The sequence below is a fragment of the Monodelphis domestica genome, chromosome 5 (assembly GCF_027887165.1).
Source record: "Monodelphis domestica isolate mMonDom1 chromosome 5, mMonDom1.pri, whole genome shotgun sequence".
Lineage (NCBI taxonomy): Eukaryota > Metazoa > Chordata > Mammalia > Didelphimorphia > Didelphidae > Monodelphis > Monodelphis domestica.
In genome coordinates this window covers 314,532,177-314,544,858 of record NC_077231.1, presented here as the reverse complement: position 1 = coordinate 314,544,858, position 12,682 = coordinate 314,532,177, and the positions used below count along the sequence as shown (strand labels likewise).

Genomic DNA, 12,682 nt, shown 5'->3' with positions numbered 1-12,682 from the left:
TAGTTTTTTAATTTGCATGCCCAATTCATTGACCTCTGCCCTTCTTAATTTGTTAATATATGAACTCAAGGATATAAATTTCCCCCTCAGTACTGCTTTGGCTGCATCCCATAGGTTTTGAAAGGATGTCTCATCATTGTCATTTTTTTCAATGAAGTTATTAATTGTTTCTATGATTTGTTCTTTAACTAACTGGTTTTGGAGAATCATATTGTTTAATTTCCAATTAATTTTCGATTTACCTCTCCATGTTCCCTAACTAATTATTATTTTGATTGCATTGTGATCTGAGAAAGTTTCATTTATTATTTCTGCTCTTTTGCACTTGTTTGCAATGTTTTTATGCCCTAAAACATGGTCAATTTATGTGAATGTACCATGTGCTGCAGAAAAGAAGGTATATTCCTTTTTGTCCCTATTTATTTTTCTCCACATGTCTACTAACTCTAATTTTTCTAAGATTTCATTCACTTCTCTTACCTCTTTCTTATTTATTTTTTTTGTTTGATTTATCTATTTCAGATAGAGGAAGGTTCAGGTCTCCCACTAGTATAGTTTTTCTATCTATTTCATCCTTGAGTTCCTCTAGTTTCTCCTTTAGAAATTTGGATGCTATGCCATTTGGTGCATACATGTTGAGTACAGATATTTCCTCACTGTCTATACTGCCTTTTATCAGGATGTAATTACCTTCCCTCTCTCTTTTAACTAGATTTATTTTTACTTTGGCTTTGTCAGATGTCATGATTGTGACTCCTGCCTTCTTTTTATCAGTTGATCCCCAATAGATTTGGCTCCATCCTCTTACTTTCACCCTACGTGTATCTACCTTCCTCATGTGTGTTTCTTGCAGACAACATATGGTAGGGTTTTGGATTCTAATCCACTCTGCTATTTGCTTGCATTTTATGGGTGAGTTCATTCACATTCAGAGTTATGATTGCTAGCTGTGTATTTCCCAGCATTTTGATTTCTGCTCCTTTTCCTGCCTTTTTTTCTTTCACTATTTACTTCTACACCAATGTTTGCTTTTGAACAGTCCCCCTTTTTCCCACCCTTATTTTACTTCCCTTTCTACCCCCCTCCCTATTTATCCCCCCTTATTTTCCCTGTAGTCTTTCTAAAATTAACCCCCTGTTCCCTCCCTCTCTTGTATTGCTTCCCTCCCCACCAGACCATTTGTTACCCTTATACTCCCCTATAGGGTGCAAATCTATTACCTGCCCCCAATGGATTGGATTGTTTTTCCCTCTTTGAGTCACTTTCAAAGCACGTAAAAGTTGAGTATTTCCTATCTTCGACCTCTTTACCCTTCCAGTGTATTGATGTTCTTAACCAGCACTAAACTCTTTTACTGATTATTGCTTTGTAATATATTTTCAGATCAGGTATTGCTAGGTCCCTTCCTTATTGTTTTTTTCATTACTCTTGAGAGTCTTTAATTCTTGTTCTTACAGAAGAATTTTATTATTTTTTCCTGTCTCTAATTTGATAGTTTATTAGTTAGGGTACTATGTAAGTAAATAAATTTGAGTATTTTTGTCATAACTAATTCATAGAGTACATGGAGTGAAAGAATGAAAAAATAGGAAGGATCTAGGTGGTTAAAGGTTTCAAAAACTGAACAGGGTTTTATGTGATCCTAGGGATAAGAGGGAGCTGGTAGAGTTTATTGAATAAGGAGAGTGGTGATGTGGTCAGACATGAAATTTAGAAAATCACTTTTGAGCTAAGAAAATGATTTAGAGCAGAGTGAAGGAAGGGAGAGGGGGACTTCAAGAGATTGAGTTGGAAAGAAATCTATACCAGCATTATTGGAGGGATGAAGATAAGGTAAAGGCAGAATTGGTCTAGGGCCATATTGGTGAAGACATGGCACACATCCTGGTGGCATGGAGGGTACTGCTCCATTCTCCCTCTCCACCATTTTTATTTTTTTTGCATGGCCTTCCCCTCTGTCTAGCAGTCTAATGCAAGCACTTCTTCCCTCTACTCTCTGGGGTAAATGTGGTGGTGGGACTCACAGGTGACTTGAAGGTACAATTTGGACACCTAGTCTCTAAAAGGTTCACCAATGCTGTTTTAGGGCATAATGAATAAGCAGAGACAAGCAGAATGGAAGTTCCAAGGTTCATTGTTAGGGCTGGGAAGTTAGTTGGATCCAGCTGAATTCCATGATCAGATTATATTTTATTTGCTAGATTATAGGGGGTATCTGTAAGTTTTTAAGTAGAGGAATAATTTGACATAACAGTTCATTGGGAACTAGAGCAGTAAAGTATTAAGGAAAAATTAGAGAAGATAGCTCAGAGGCAAGATGACTAGGACATGCAAGGTTACTGTAACTTGTGCAAGGAGAGGTGAGGAAATGTATATTCATTTTTAAATTGTTTGCCTTCTCAAGGAGGGGAAAGGACTAGGAGGAAGAAATTTTGAAACTCAAAATTTTAAAAATGCTAAAATTGTATACATGTTATTGAGAAATATTTAATGAACTATATTAATTTTTAAAGAAGATGTAAGGTTCTGAACTAAGCTGATTGTAGGGAAGGGAAATGTGAGAAGTACTAGTGAGTTGGTATCAACAGGAGTTGACAAATGAGGGCATATGAGGGTAAAGAAATAGAGTGTATCATAAATGGAGAGTCTAGGTGACTAGAATGAGGGTACTGACATAAACTGAAACAAGGAAGTTAGGAAAGAAGTAGTTTTTCATTTCTGAGACTGCTGACCATGATGGATAAATGGAATATACAGGTGAAGAGACTCAGCAAGCAAGTAGAAATACAAGATTGGAGTTTGGGGGATAGGCTGGGAGTTGAGCTATAACTTTGGGAGCCATCATTGATGCACAGGGACAGATTAGAGTACTCAGGGAGAGAATATGGAGAAAGAAGGAAAGACACTCAATGGGATAGGTTCCGAGTCACACTAGGACTCTTGGTTCCTTCTACTCCGTGTTTTGGGTACCACAGGGCAATATTTAATTGGCTTTGAATAATAAATGTCATGGTCTCCTTGGCAGGGCACACAAAGAATACTGCTTTCATCCCTTTAGGGCACCTGCAGAATATGCAAGCTATTATATTCTCGAACTATGAGCATTAAATCAATGATGTTTCCATTTTCAAAAGGTGGAAACGTGGCTCCAGGGTCTTGAAGAAACCATGCAGGAAACTGTACGCTGTTACATCACAGATGCTACGGCTGCATTTGAGGAGAAGCCCAGAGAGCAGTGGATTCTGGATTTCCCAGCCCAAGTTGCATTGACCAGCTCACAGATTTGGTGGACCACAGATGTGGGGATTGCCTTCAGCAGACTGGAAGAAGGATACGAAACAGCCTTAAAGGATTATAATAAAAAACAGGTATGTTGCAGAATGACCACACTATATTCCAAGTCATGATTGCATAGGTGGGATTCTAGGGTATAGAGGGAGCAACTAGACTGGAAAGATCAGGTGGCTTCGGGAGGTGGAGGTTCTTCAATACCAAATTAAGGAGCCCAAATTTGACTCTGTAGACAAGAGGGAACCCTGAAAATGCTCTGAGCAGAGAAGTGGCCCAATAGCTTGAGCCCAAGGAAACTAAGACTGGGAGTTCAGCTCTTTCCTTGGTTTAGAGAAATGACTAAAGACCCTCTTAACTAACATCCTAGCAGCCCACTTGGGCTTCTTGAAGTGGTTTGAGGTTGGAGGTTTGGTGATTTCCCCTTCTCTGAACATGTGAGGCATCTCATTTACCAAATAGTCCCTTTGTTAATTAAAGAGAGGCTCCCTCTCCTGGGATGTAGAGATTAGGATTCTCCTCTTCAAAGAGCCCCTGCATTATCTCAGTTACCAACTCTTCCCCCCCCCCTTAGCAACCCTCCAGTTCCTGTTTCTGATCACAGCTTTCCCTTCTGGCCACATCAGACACCATCTACAGTAGCAGTGACCCTTGAGTCAATCAGAGTTGTCTACCCTACTTCAGACAGGTCTACCAGAAGGATGGGGGTCCACAGCTTGAGCTTCCTTATGTGGAGCTCTGGGAAATGGATATTACCTGCTGTTCTATTTGAAAAAGAGTTTTCTAATTAGCATTATTGATACTTATGCTGCCAGCGCATTGGGTTTTTCCTTTCATTTCTTTTTTTGAACCCTTACCTTCTGTCTTAGAATCAACTTTGTGTATTGGTTATAAGGCAGAAGAGCAGTAAGAGCTAGGCACTGGGGGTTAAGTGACTTGCCCAGAGTCCAGAGCTAGGAAGTGTGTGAGACCAGATTCAAACCTAGGACCTCCCATCTCTGGGCCTGACTTTCAAATCACTAAGCCACAAAGCTGCCCCTTTTCTTTCATTTCTGATGAACTTTAGTCCTTTAAAAAAAAGCTAAATATTCAAAGTGAGATCAGAGTCAACAGCAATGTATGATCTACCAAAACAAGTCCCTCCCACCCCCTACCCTCTTGCTTTCCCCCAGGTCTCTGAGACGTGTATTTAGCACAAGAATTAAACCAACAGAATTATTCTAGGCCTTATTCATCTCTGGACTTATCTGGATTCCATTTTTGATATTATTTGAGTTTTTAAAAAGACCTTCTGGATTTTGTGCTAGGATCATGTCAGCTTTTCTGAACTTCTCTCAGCTAATGAGGGTATTTTTTTCAGTCACTTATTTTTATGCTAATATGATCTGCTTGTGTTACTGTTCTACTCAAACATCATTAGTGGCTCTCTATTGCCTTCAGGAAAAAATACAAAATCTTAATGCCCTCTTTAATGTACTTTGCTTTTCTCTGTAACCTCAGCGCATAGCAGGGTGCTTGGCACATGGTAAATGTTTAATAAACATCTGCTAATCAACTTACCTACCTTTCTACCTGAGTTTCCTATTATTCCATCTCGTGTGTATATTATTCCAATAAAACTGGCCTACTAGTTGTGGCATAGTATTGTTGGGATTGCTTTTATGCTTAAGTTGGACAAACTCAAACTGATTCCATTAGTCATAGAAAACTTCCATTCCCCACCTCCATGTCTTTGCACAGGGGCTCTCCCATGTCTTTAATGTACTGCCTCCTCACCTATACTGGGTGGACTGGGTGAACCCTCTAGTTTTCTTTAGAGATTGGTTCATGTGCCTCCTCTAATAAGACTTGGCTTTTTCAAATGCCCCAGTTGTTTGTTAATGGCCTCTCCCTTCTAGAGTTATTTCCTTTGAATTGACTGCTCTGCCCAGGAGATTGGAGGGCAGAGAAGGGGCTGGGTTTGGTTTTTGACTCTTCAGCACCTAGGACAGTGCCTGGCCCTTTATCAGACTTGCCATTCCTCTCTTGAAGTTGGATTTTCCCCACAGCCATCCTTTGCCACAATGTTTCTGGTTTCTTGTGTGATCGTACACGTTGGCGATGGGCAGATATGTTTCACTATACCTATTTTCATATAAGAAGATTTGTATTGGCACAGGAAACTTGGTAGGACCCTGCCTGATAGAATTCACAGGTCCTTCCCAATATCAAATGCAGTATAAGGCAATAGAAAGAGGAACCACAGAGGCCAGGAGATGTGGGTTCTAGCAAATCAACCAAGGATTAAGTGTGCTGGGCACTGGGCTCCCTGCTGTTGCTAGGTAGTTGAGTGACTTTGACCACTTCCCTTCTTAGGCCTCTTGGGGAGTAGAGCAAAACTGGATTGGATCATCTCTAAGTGTTCCCCCAATTCTGACTTTCTCACGTCTCTCCTACCTACCTAAAGGAGAGCTTTCTCCCCTTTCACCGATACATCTCCATTTTCTCTCTACTCTGTAGTTTCTCTCACTTTAAAGTATGCTTATTTGTGTATACATTTTATATGTGTCCTTGTATGTTTATAATGTATATATTATAAGATTAAAATTAATATCCAATAACTCCAATTATATTTTATAAGATTTATTAATAATCATTTGAAGTAGAAGAAAAAAGAAATAGAAGTAAAACTTGAGTAAAACTCTTGCCTCTCACCTCATCCCACCTCCCATCTCACAAACTGCAATTGGGGAAAAGAGAGCGAGAGGTGGGGCTACCCAAAACTTACACCCTCCCTATGTTAGCATGTAATATGAGGAGGAACGTGGGAAGCTGGGATTTAGGGTTCTGGGGAGCAAATTCTAATTATACAACATGTATACGTGGAAATTGTCTGCCCACCCTGGTCACACTCCATCTGGAGCAATGGGTTCTGTCCTGGATGCTTCCTTTGAGGAAGGACACTGATGAGTCAGAGGACAGCCAGGCTTGTTGAAGGGCCTTGAGTGTGTGCTATATGGGGATTGGTTGAAGGACCTGGAGATGTTTTGTTTAGTCTGGAAAAAAGGTAGAGGGCAGAGGGATCAGATGACTTTGTCAAAGTATTCGAAAGACTGTTATGGGCAAGAAGGATGAGTGGGAATTTCAGAGAGGCTAGTTTCAGCTCACTACAAGGAAAAGTTCCCAAGAGGTATCCCAGAGAAGAGTGGGTGGCTGAGGAGGGCAGGAACTTTCCACTTATTGGCTTCCTGAAAAAAGTTATAGAATGTCACTTATCAGGGATGGTGTAGAGAGGATGCTTTATCGGGAAATGGAGACTTTATTGCTTCTTCCAGAGCCAACTTTGGCTCTGAGGCTAGAATGGCAAAGCTCCTTGAGGGCAGAAGCTCTGCTCCTCTCTTGTTTATAGTCCCAGTACTTAGCACTGTGCCTTGTTCTGGATAGGTGCTTAATAAGTGCTTTCTGGGTCAAGTTGGGTTGGATTGGAACAGATTAACACTATCCCAGAAGGGACCTCAGTCAATGTCTTGTTCAGTCTTTTTTTTCATTGATATTGAGTTCTATAAGACCCTATTTGGAGTTGTCTTGACAAAGATAATAGAGTGGTTTTCCATTTTCTTCTCCAGCTGATCTTACAGATGAGAAAACTAAGGTAAACAGGGATAAGTGACTTGCCCAGGATCACACAGTAAATACTGGAGGAGATTTGACCTCAGAAAGAGGAATCTTCCTGACTCCAAATCTGGCAATCTTTCCACTGAGCCACCTAGCACAGTAGTAGATGTCTAGTCCAAACCTATTCCTGACTCAGTCCTCTCTGTAATGTTCCTCCACAAAAGAACCATCCATTCTCTGCTTGAAGATCAGCAATACCCACTAGCTCTTATGGCAAAGCAGGCCACTTCTGGGTAGCTCTTGATTTGGGAAAATTTGTCCTGACATTGAGCCCAAAGTTGCCTTTCTACAACTCCCACTTGTTGATCCTAAATCTGTTCTCTGGGGCCAAGCAATACGGACATTGATTCCTACCAAACTTTATGTTTTGCCTGTACCCTCACCCCTAGTTCCTTGCACCCTCAGCACTCACCCCTATTTGCCATAAGCCCCAAAGACACTTTCAAGCCATTAGGCCTCTCCCTCCTTGAGTGCCTTCCTATAGGGCAACTGTTAGCCCTGTGCCCTGCTGATTAACGTGAGGGCTACTACATAACATGGTAAGAAGTACTCCAGGGATTTTTGGTACCCAGCTAAGGATCTTTTTGGACAGGGAAAGTTTAAGAACCACTGGTCTTTCTGATATGTAAACTCTGCCAGGCTTAGTCTACACTGGAGTCTACATTACAAAGCAAAATATTTTAGAAATGAGAGTGGCCAAGTATTGCCTTGTGGTCTTCTGCCAAGTTATGGGATGTCAGAATTGAGACTTAGGAAGGACTTTAGGAATTGAGACCCAAAAAGTGAAGCAATTTACCTCAATTCTCACAGATAAGGAGTTATGCTAGATTCTAACCCAGGGCAGTGAGGTGGCCTAGTGGATAGAGTGCCAGACCTGGAGTCAGAAGACTCATCTTCCTATGTTCAAATCTGGCCTCAGACAATTACTAGCTATGTAACTCTGGGCAAGTCACTTAACCCTGTTGGCCTCAGGTTCCTCATCTGTAAAATGAACTGGAGAAGGAAATGGCAAAGCACTTTAGTATATTTACCAAGAACACCCCATAAAAATTCATGAAGAGTCAAACATGACAGAAAAATGGCTGAACAACAACAAAAAGTCTTTAATCCCAGGAGGCAGCTGGGTAGCTCAGTGGATTGAGAGCCAAGCCTAGAGATGGGAGGTCCTAGGTTCAAATCTGGCCTCAGACACTTCCCAGCTGTGTGACCCTGGGTAAGTCACTTGAGCCTCTATTGCCTAGCCCTTATTTCTTCTGCCTTGGAGCCAGTACACAGTATTGACTCCAATATGGAAGGTAAGGGTTAAAAAATAAAAGACTTTAATTCCAGAAGCAGTCATATGGAGTCAAAGTCTGCCTCTAATACCTATCTGGAATAGCATGGGCAAATCATTTAATTCCCTGAGCTTCTTTCCTTATCTGAAGAATGAGAGAGATGACCTCCATGGTCCTTCCATCTCTCGATCTGTGAATCTATGTCTTCAAATTCCGTGTGCTCTCTATTGTACCACATTGCCTCCAGTCAACCACATTCCTGATATATACATCCAAATGTGATCCATTGAAATTTGACAAATTCCATGTAAAAATGGAAGTGGTATTTTACCATCTTCTTTTGGTTGTGTTCACTTCTGGTCTCTGCCAAGTAAGAGTTCTATGTCCCACCTGGAAGATGGTCCTGCAGCTTTGGTCCTTAGCTCTTCCCTGAGGAAGTAACAATAATATGTCATTCAGATTTTTAAAGGTAAAATATTTATTGGTTCTTAACATTATTTTTTTCCTAAATATTAAGTTCCAAACTCCCTCCCTCCTGCTCCTTTTCCATACTTGTGAAGGCAAAAAATTATATATGTGAGATCATTTGAAATGTATTTCCATATTACCCATGTTGCTGAAAAAGGAAGGAAAATAAAGCAAAAAAAAATATGCTTCAATCTGCATGCAGATTCCGCCAGTTCTATCTAAATGCCTTTAGATAGAACCATTTTTCATCATAAGCCCTTCTGGATTGTTTTGGATCATGGTATTACTAAAAATTAGCTAAATTATTCACTTCATTACAATATTGCTGTTACTGTTACAATATTCTACTGTTTGTGTTCACTTTGCAACAATTCATATATATTTTTACAGTTTTTTTTCTGAAATTTGGCTCACCATTTCTAATAGCACACTAGTATTCCACAAAAATAATATACCACAACTTGTTCAACTATTCCCCAGCTGATGGACATCCCTTCAATTTCCAATTCTTTGTTACCACAAAAAGAGCCACTAAAGATGTTTTTGTACATGTAGGTTCTTTTCCTTTTTCTTTGATCTCTTTAGAACATAGACTGTGTAGTGATATTGTTGGATCAAAGGGAATGCACAATTTTATAGTCTTTTAGACATAGTTCCAAATTGTTCCCTAGAAGGGTTGGAGTTCCAATAGTTCAGAATTCCTCCAGCAGTGCATTAATGGACCAATTTTTCCCACATCCCTCCTCCAACATTTGTCATTTGTCTTTTTTTTTCATGTTGGCCAATCTGATAGGTTTGAGGTGGCATCTCAGAACTATTTTAATTTATGTTTCTCTCATCTGTAGTGATTTAGAGCATTTTTCATATGATAATAGATGGCTTTGATTTCTTCTGCTGAAAACTACCAGTTCCCATTCTTTGAAATGAATATAAATTATATCATATCATTTACCAATTGGGAAATGACATTTTTATAAATTTCTCAGTTCCCTATGCTTTTGAGAAATGAGGTCTTTATCAGAACAGAAAAACTTGCTGTAAGTTGTTTTCCTGATTTTCTTATAATTTCGACTGCATTATTTTAATATGTGCAAAACCTCTTAAATTTATTGAGATCAAAATTATCCATTTTTCTTCCTATGATTCTCTCTCTTGTTTAGCCATAAATTCTTCCTTTATCCAGAGATCTGATGAAAATCACATTAAAGAATATGCATTACCATCTTTTTTTACTGTTGTACCATAAGGAACATGGGACTTGTAGCTAAAACTTTTGATATGGTGTCTCCCTGATTAGAATGTAAATTTCTACGATCAGAGACTTTCCACTTTTTTATTTGTATTTCCAGCACATCACATTTAAGTGCTTAATAAATGCTCTTTTATTTATTCTCCTTATCAAAAAAATATCCAGATGTGATAGGTTAAAATTTTCCATGCTCATCTAATTTTTTTTAAATATATCAAACCCTAGTTATGTCTAAATCATGTATCCATTTTGAACTTTTTGAAATAACACTTTATATTTCCCCAGTTACATGTAAAAACAATTTTAACATTCTTTTTTTAAGTTTTGAATTCCAAATTCTTTCTCTTCTTCCAACTGTCCCTCCATTCCACTCCTCCCCTCTCCCTGAGGTAGTAAGCAATTTGATATAAATTTTACTTTAGTAATCATGTCAAAAAATTTTCCCATATTAGTCATTTTGTAAAGGTGGTGGTGGTGGAGGAATAGGAGGAGGAGAAGAAGTTCATTCACAGTTGTTTATCAAAAAAAATATTCCCGTCACTATGTGCAATCTTCTTCTGGTTCTGTTCATTTTACTCTGCATCATTTCATGTAATTCTAGATTTTTCTGAATCATCTTGTTTGCCATTTCTTGTAATGCAATATTATTCCATCACAATCCCATACCACTGTTTCTTCAGCCATTTCTTAACTGATGTACAACCCTTCAATTTCCAATTGTTTGCTACTATTGAAAAATCTGCAATAAATATTTTTGTACAAATAGTTCCTTTCCCCTTTTTTCTTTATCTCTTACCCATTTTTATCTTAACTTGATATGAAGTGTGAGATATTGATCTGTACCTAGTTTCTACCCAACTGCTTTCCAATTTTCCCAAGAATTATTTTTCAAATAGTGAACTCTTGTTCCAAAAACTTGGATATTTTGGTTTTTCAAACATGAGATTATTATTGTCATTTACTACTGTGTATTGTGTAGCTAATCTATTCTACCAATCTACCCTTCTATTTCTTAGCCAGTACCAAATTGTTTTCATAATTACTATTTTGTAATAATGCCATTTGAGATCTGGTAAGACCAGACCACCTTCCTTCACATTTTTTTTCATTAGTTCTCTTAATATTCTTGACCTTTTGTTCTAGATGAATTTTGATATTAATTTTCCTAGCTCCATAAAATAATTCTTGGTAGTTGAGTATATTATTGAATTAATTCACACCAAATTGTCATTTTTATTATATTGATTCAGCCTAGTCACAAACAATTAGCATTTCTCCAGTTGTTTAGGTCTGTCAATTTTTGTGAGAAGTATTTTGTGATTGCATTCATATAGTTCTTGGATTTGTCTTGACCAGTAGAATCTCAAGTATTTTATTTGTCTACAGTTATTTTAAAAGAAATTTCTCTATCTCTTCCTGCTTACTTTTTTTTGGTTATACATAGAAATGCTAATATTTATGTGGCTTTATTTTATATCCTGCAACTTTGCTAAAGTTATTATTGGTTCAATTAGATTTTTAGTTGATTCACTAGGGTTTTCTATAACATTATATCATCTGCAAAGAGAGATAGTTTTGTTTCCTTATTTCCTATTATAAATCCTTCTATTTATTTTTTTTAATTTTATCTCTATATCTTATATTTCTAGTACAATATTGAGGAATAGTGGTGATAATGGACATTCTTGCTTTACACTTTTTTTGGGGGGGGCAAGGTTGCACATTTATCCCCATTACAGAGAATGCTTGCTCTTGGTTGTGGATAGAGGGTACTTATCATTTTAACAAAGGCTCTCTTGATTTCTGTTTTCTAATGTTTTTAGTAGGAATGAATGTTGCATTTTGTTAAGAGCTTTTTTAGGATCTATTGAGATAATTATGTGATTTTTGTTTTCATTATGCTCAGTTATGGTAATATGCTCATATGCTCAGTTATGCTAATAGTTTTTCCTAACATTGAACTATGCCTACATTCCTGGTATAAATCCCACCTAATCATAGTGTATGTTTTTTTGTGATATATTGCTTTAATCTCCTTGCTAGTATTTTATTTAAAATTTTTACATTCATATTCATAAGGAAATTGACTATAGTTTTCTTTCACTATTTTTCCTTTTCCCAGTTTAGGAATTAGTACCATGTTTGCATCATAAAAGGAACTAGGTAGGATTTTTATTCTTCTTTGCCTATTTTTTCAAATAGTTTATATAGTATTGGAATTAATTGTTATTTAAAGATTTGGTATAATTCACTTGTGAATCCATCTGTTCCTGGTTTTTTTTTTCTTAAGGAACTTATTTATCACTTGGTCAATTTATTTATCTATCATGGGGTTATTTGATTATTGTTTCCTCTTCTGTTAGTCTATGTAATTTATATTTTTGTAAGTATTTAGTCCATTTCACTGAGATTGTTAGATTTTCATTTATTGGCACATAATTGGGCAAAATAACTTCTTTAATTTCATCTTCATTGGTGATAAATTCCCCCTTTTCATTATAGATACTGGCAATTTTGTTTCCTTTCTTTTTTCATCAAAATTAATCTGTGGTTTATCTATTTATTGTTTTTTTTTTGTTTTCATAAAACCAGTTCCTAGTTTTATTTATTAGGTCAATAGTTTTTATGCTTTTTCTTTTGATCTATTTTTTCCTTTATTGATGTAACTATTTAGGAAAAGAAATTTTTTCCTAATTACTACTTTGCCTACATCCCACTAATTTTGGTATGTTGCCTCATTGTTGTCATT

At 37.4% G+C, this 12,682-nt stretch overlaps 1 protein-coding gene across 7 annotated transcripts in view; it reads left to right on the top strand.

Annotated features, from left to right (window-relative positions):
- Window positions 1-12,682, top strand: part of DNAH11 (dynein axonemal heavy chain 11) — a 272,410-nt gene that overhangs the window by 53,104 nt on the left and 206,624 nt on the right. For all 7 annotated transcript variants that reach the window (XM_056800511.1, XM_056800512.1, XM_056800510.1 and 4 more), the window contains one exon: window positions 3,135-3,368. In XM_056800511.1, coding sequence (XP_056656489.1) covers window positions 3,135-3,368 — 234 coding nt within the window. The remainder of the gene's footprint in view (window positions 1-3,134; window positions 3,369-12,682) is intronic.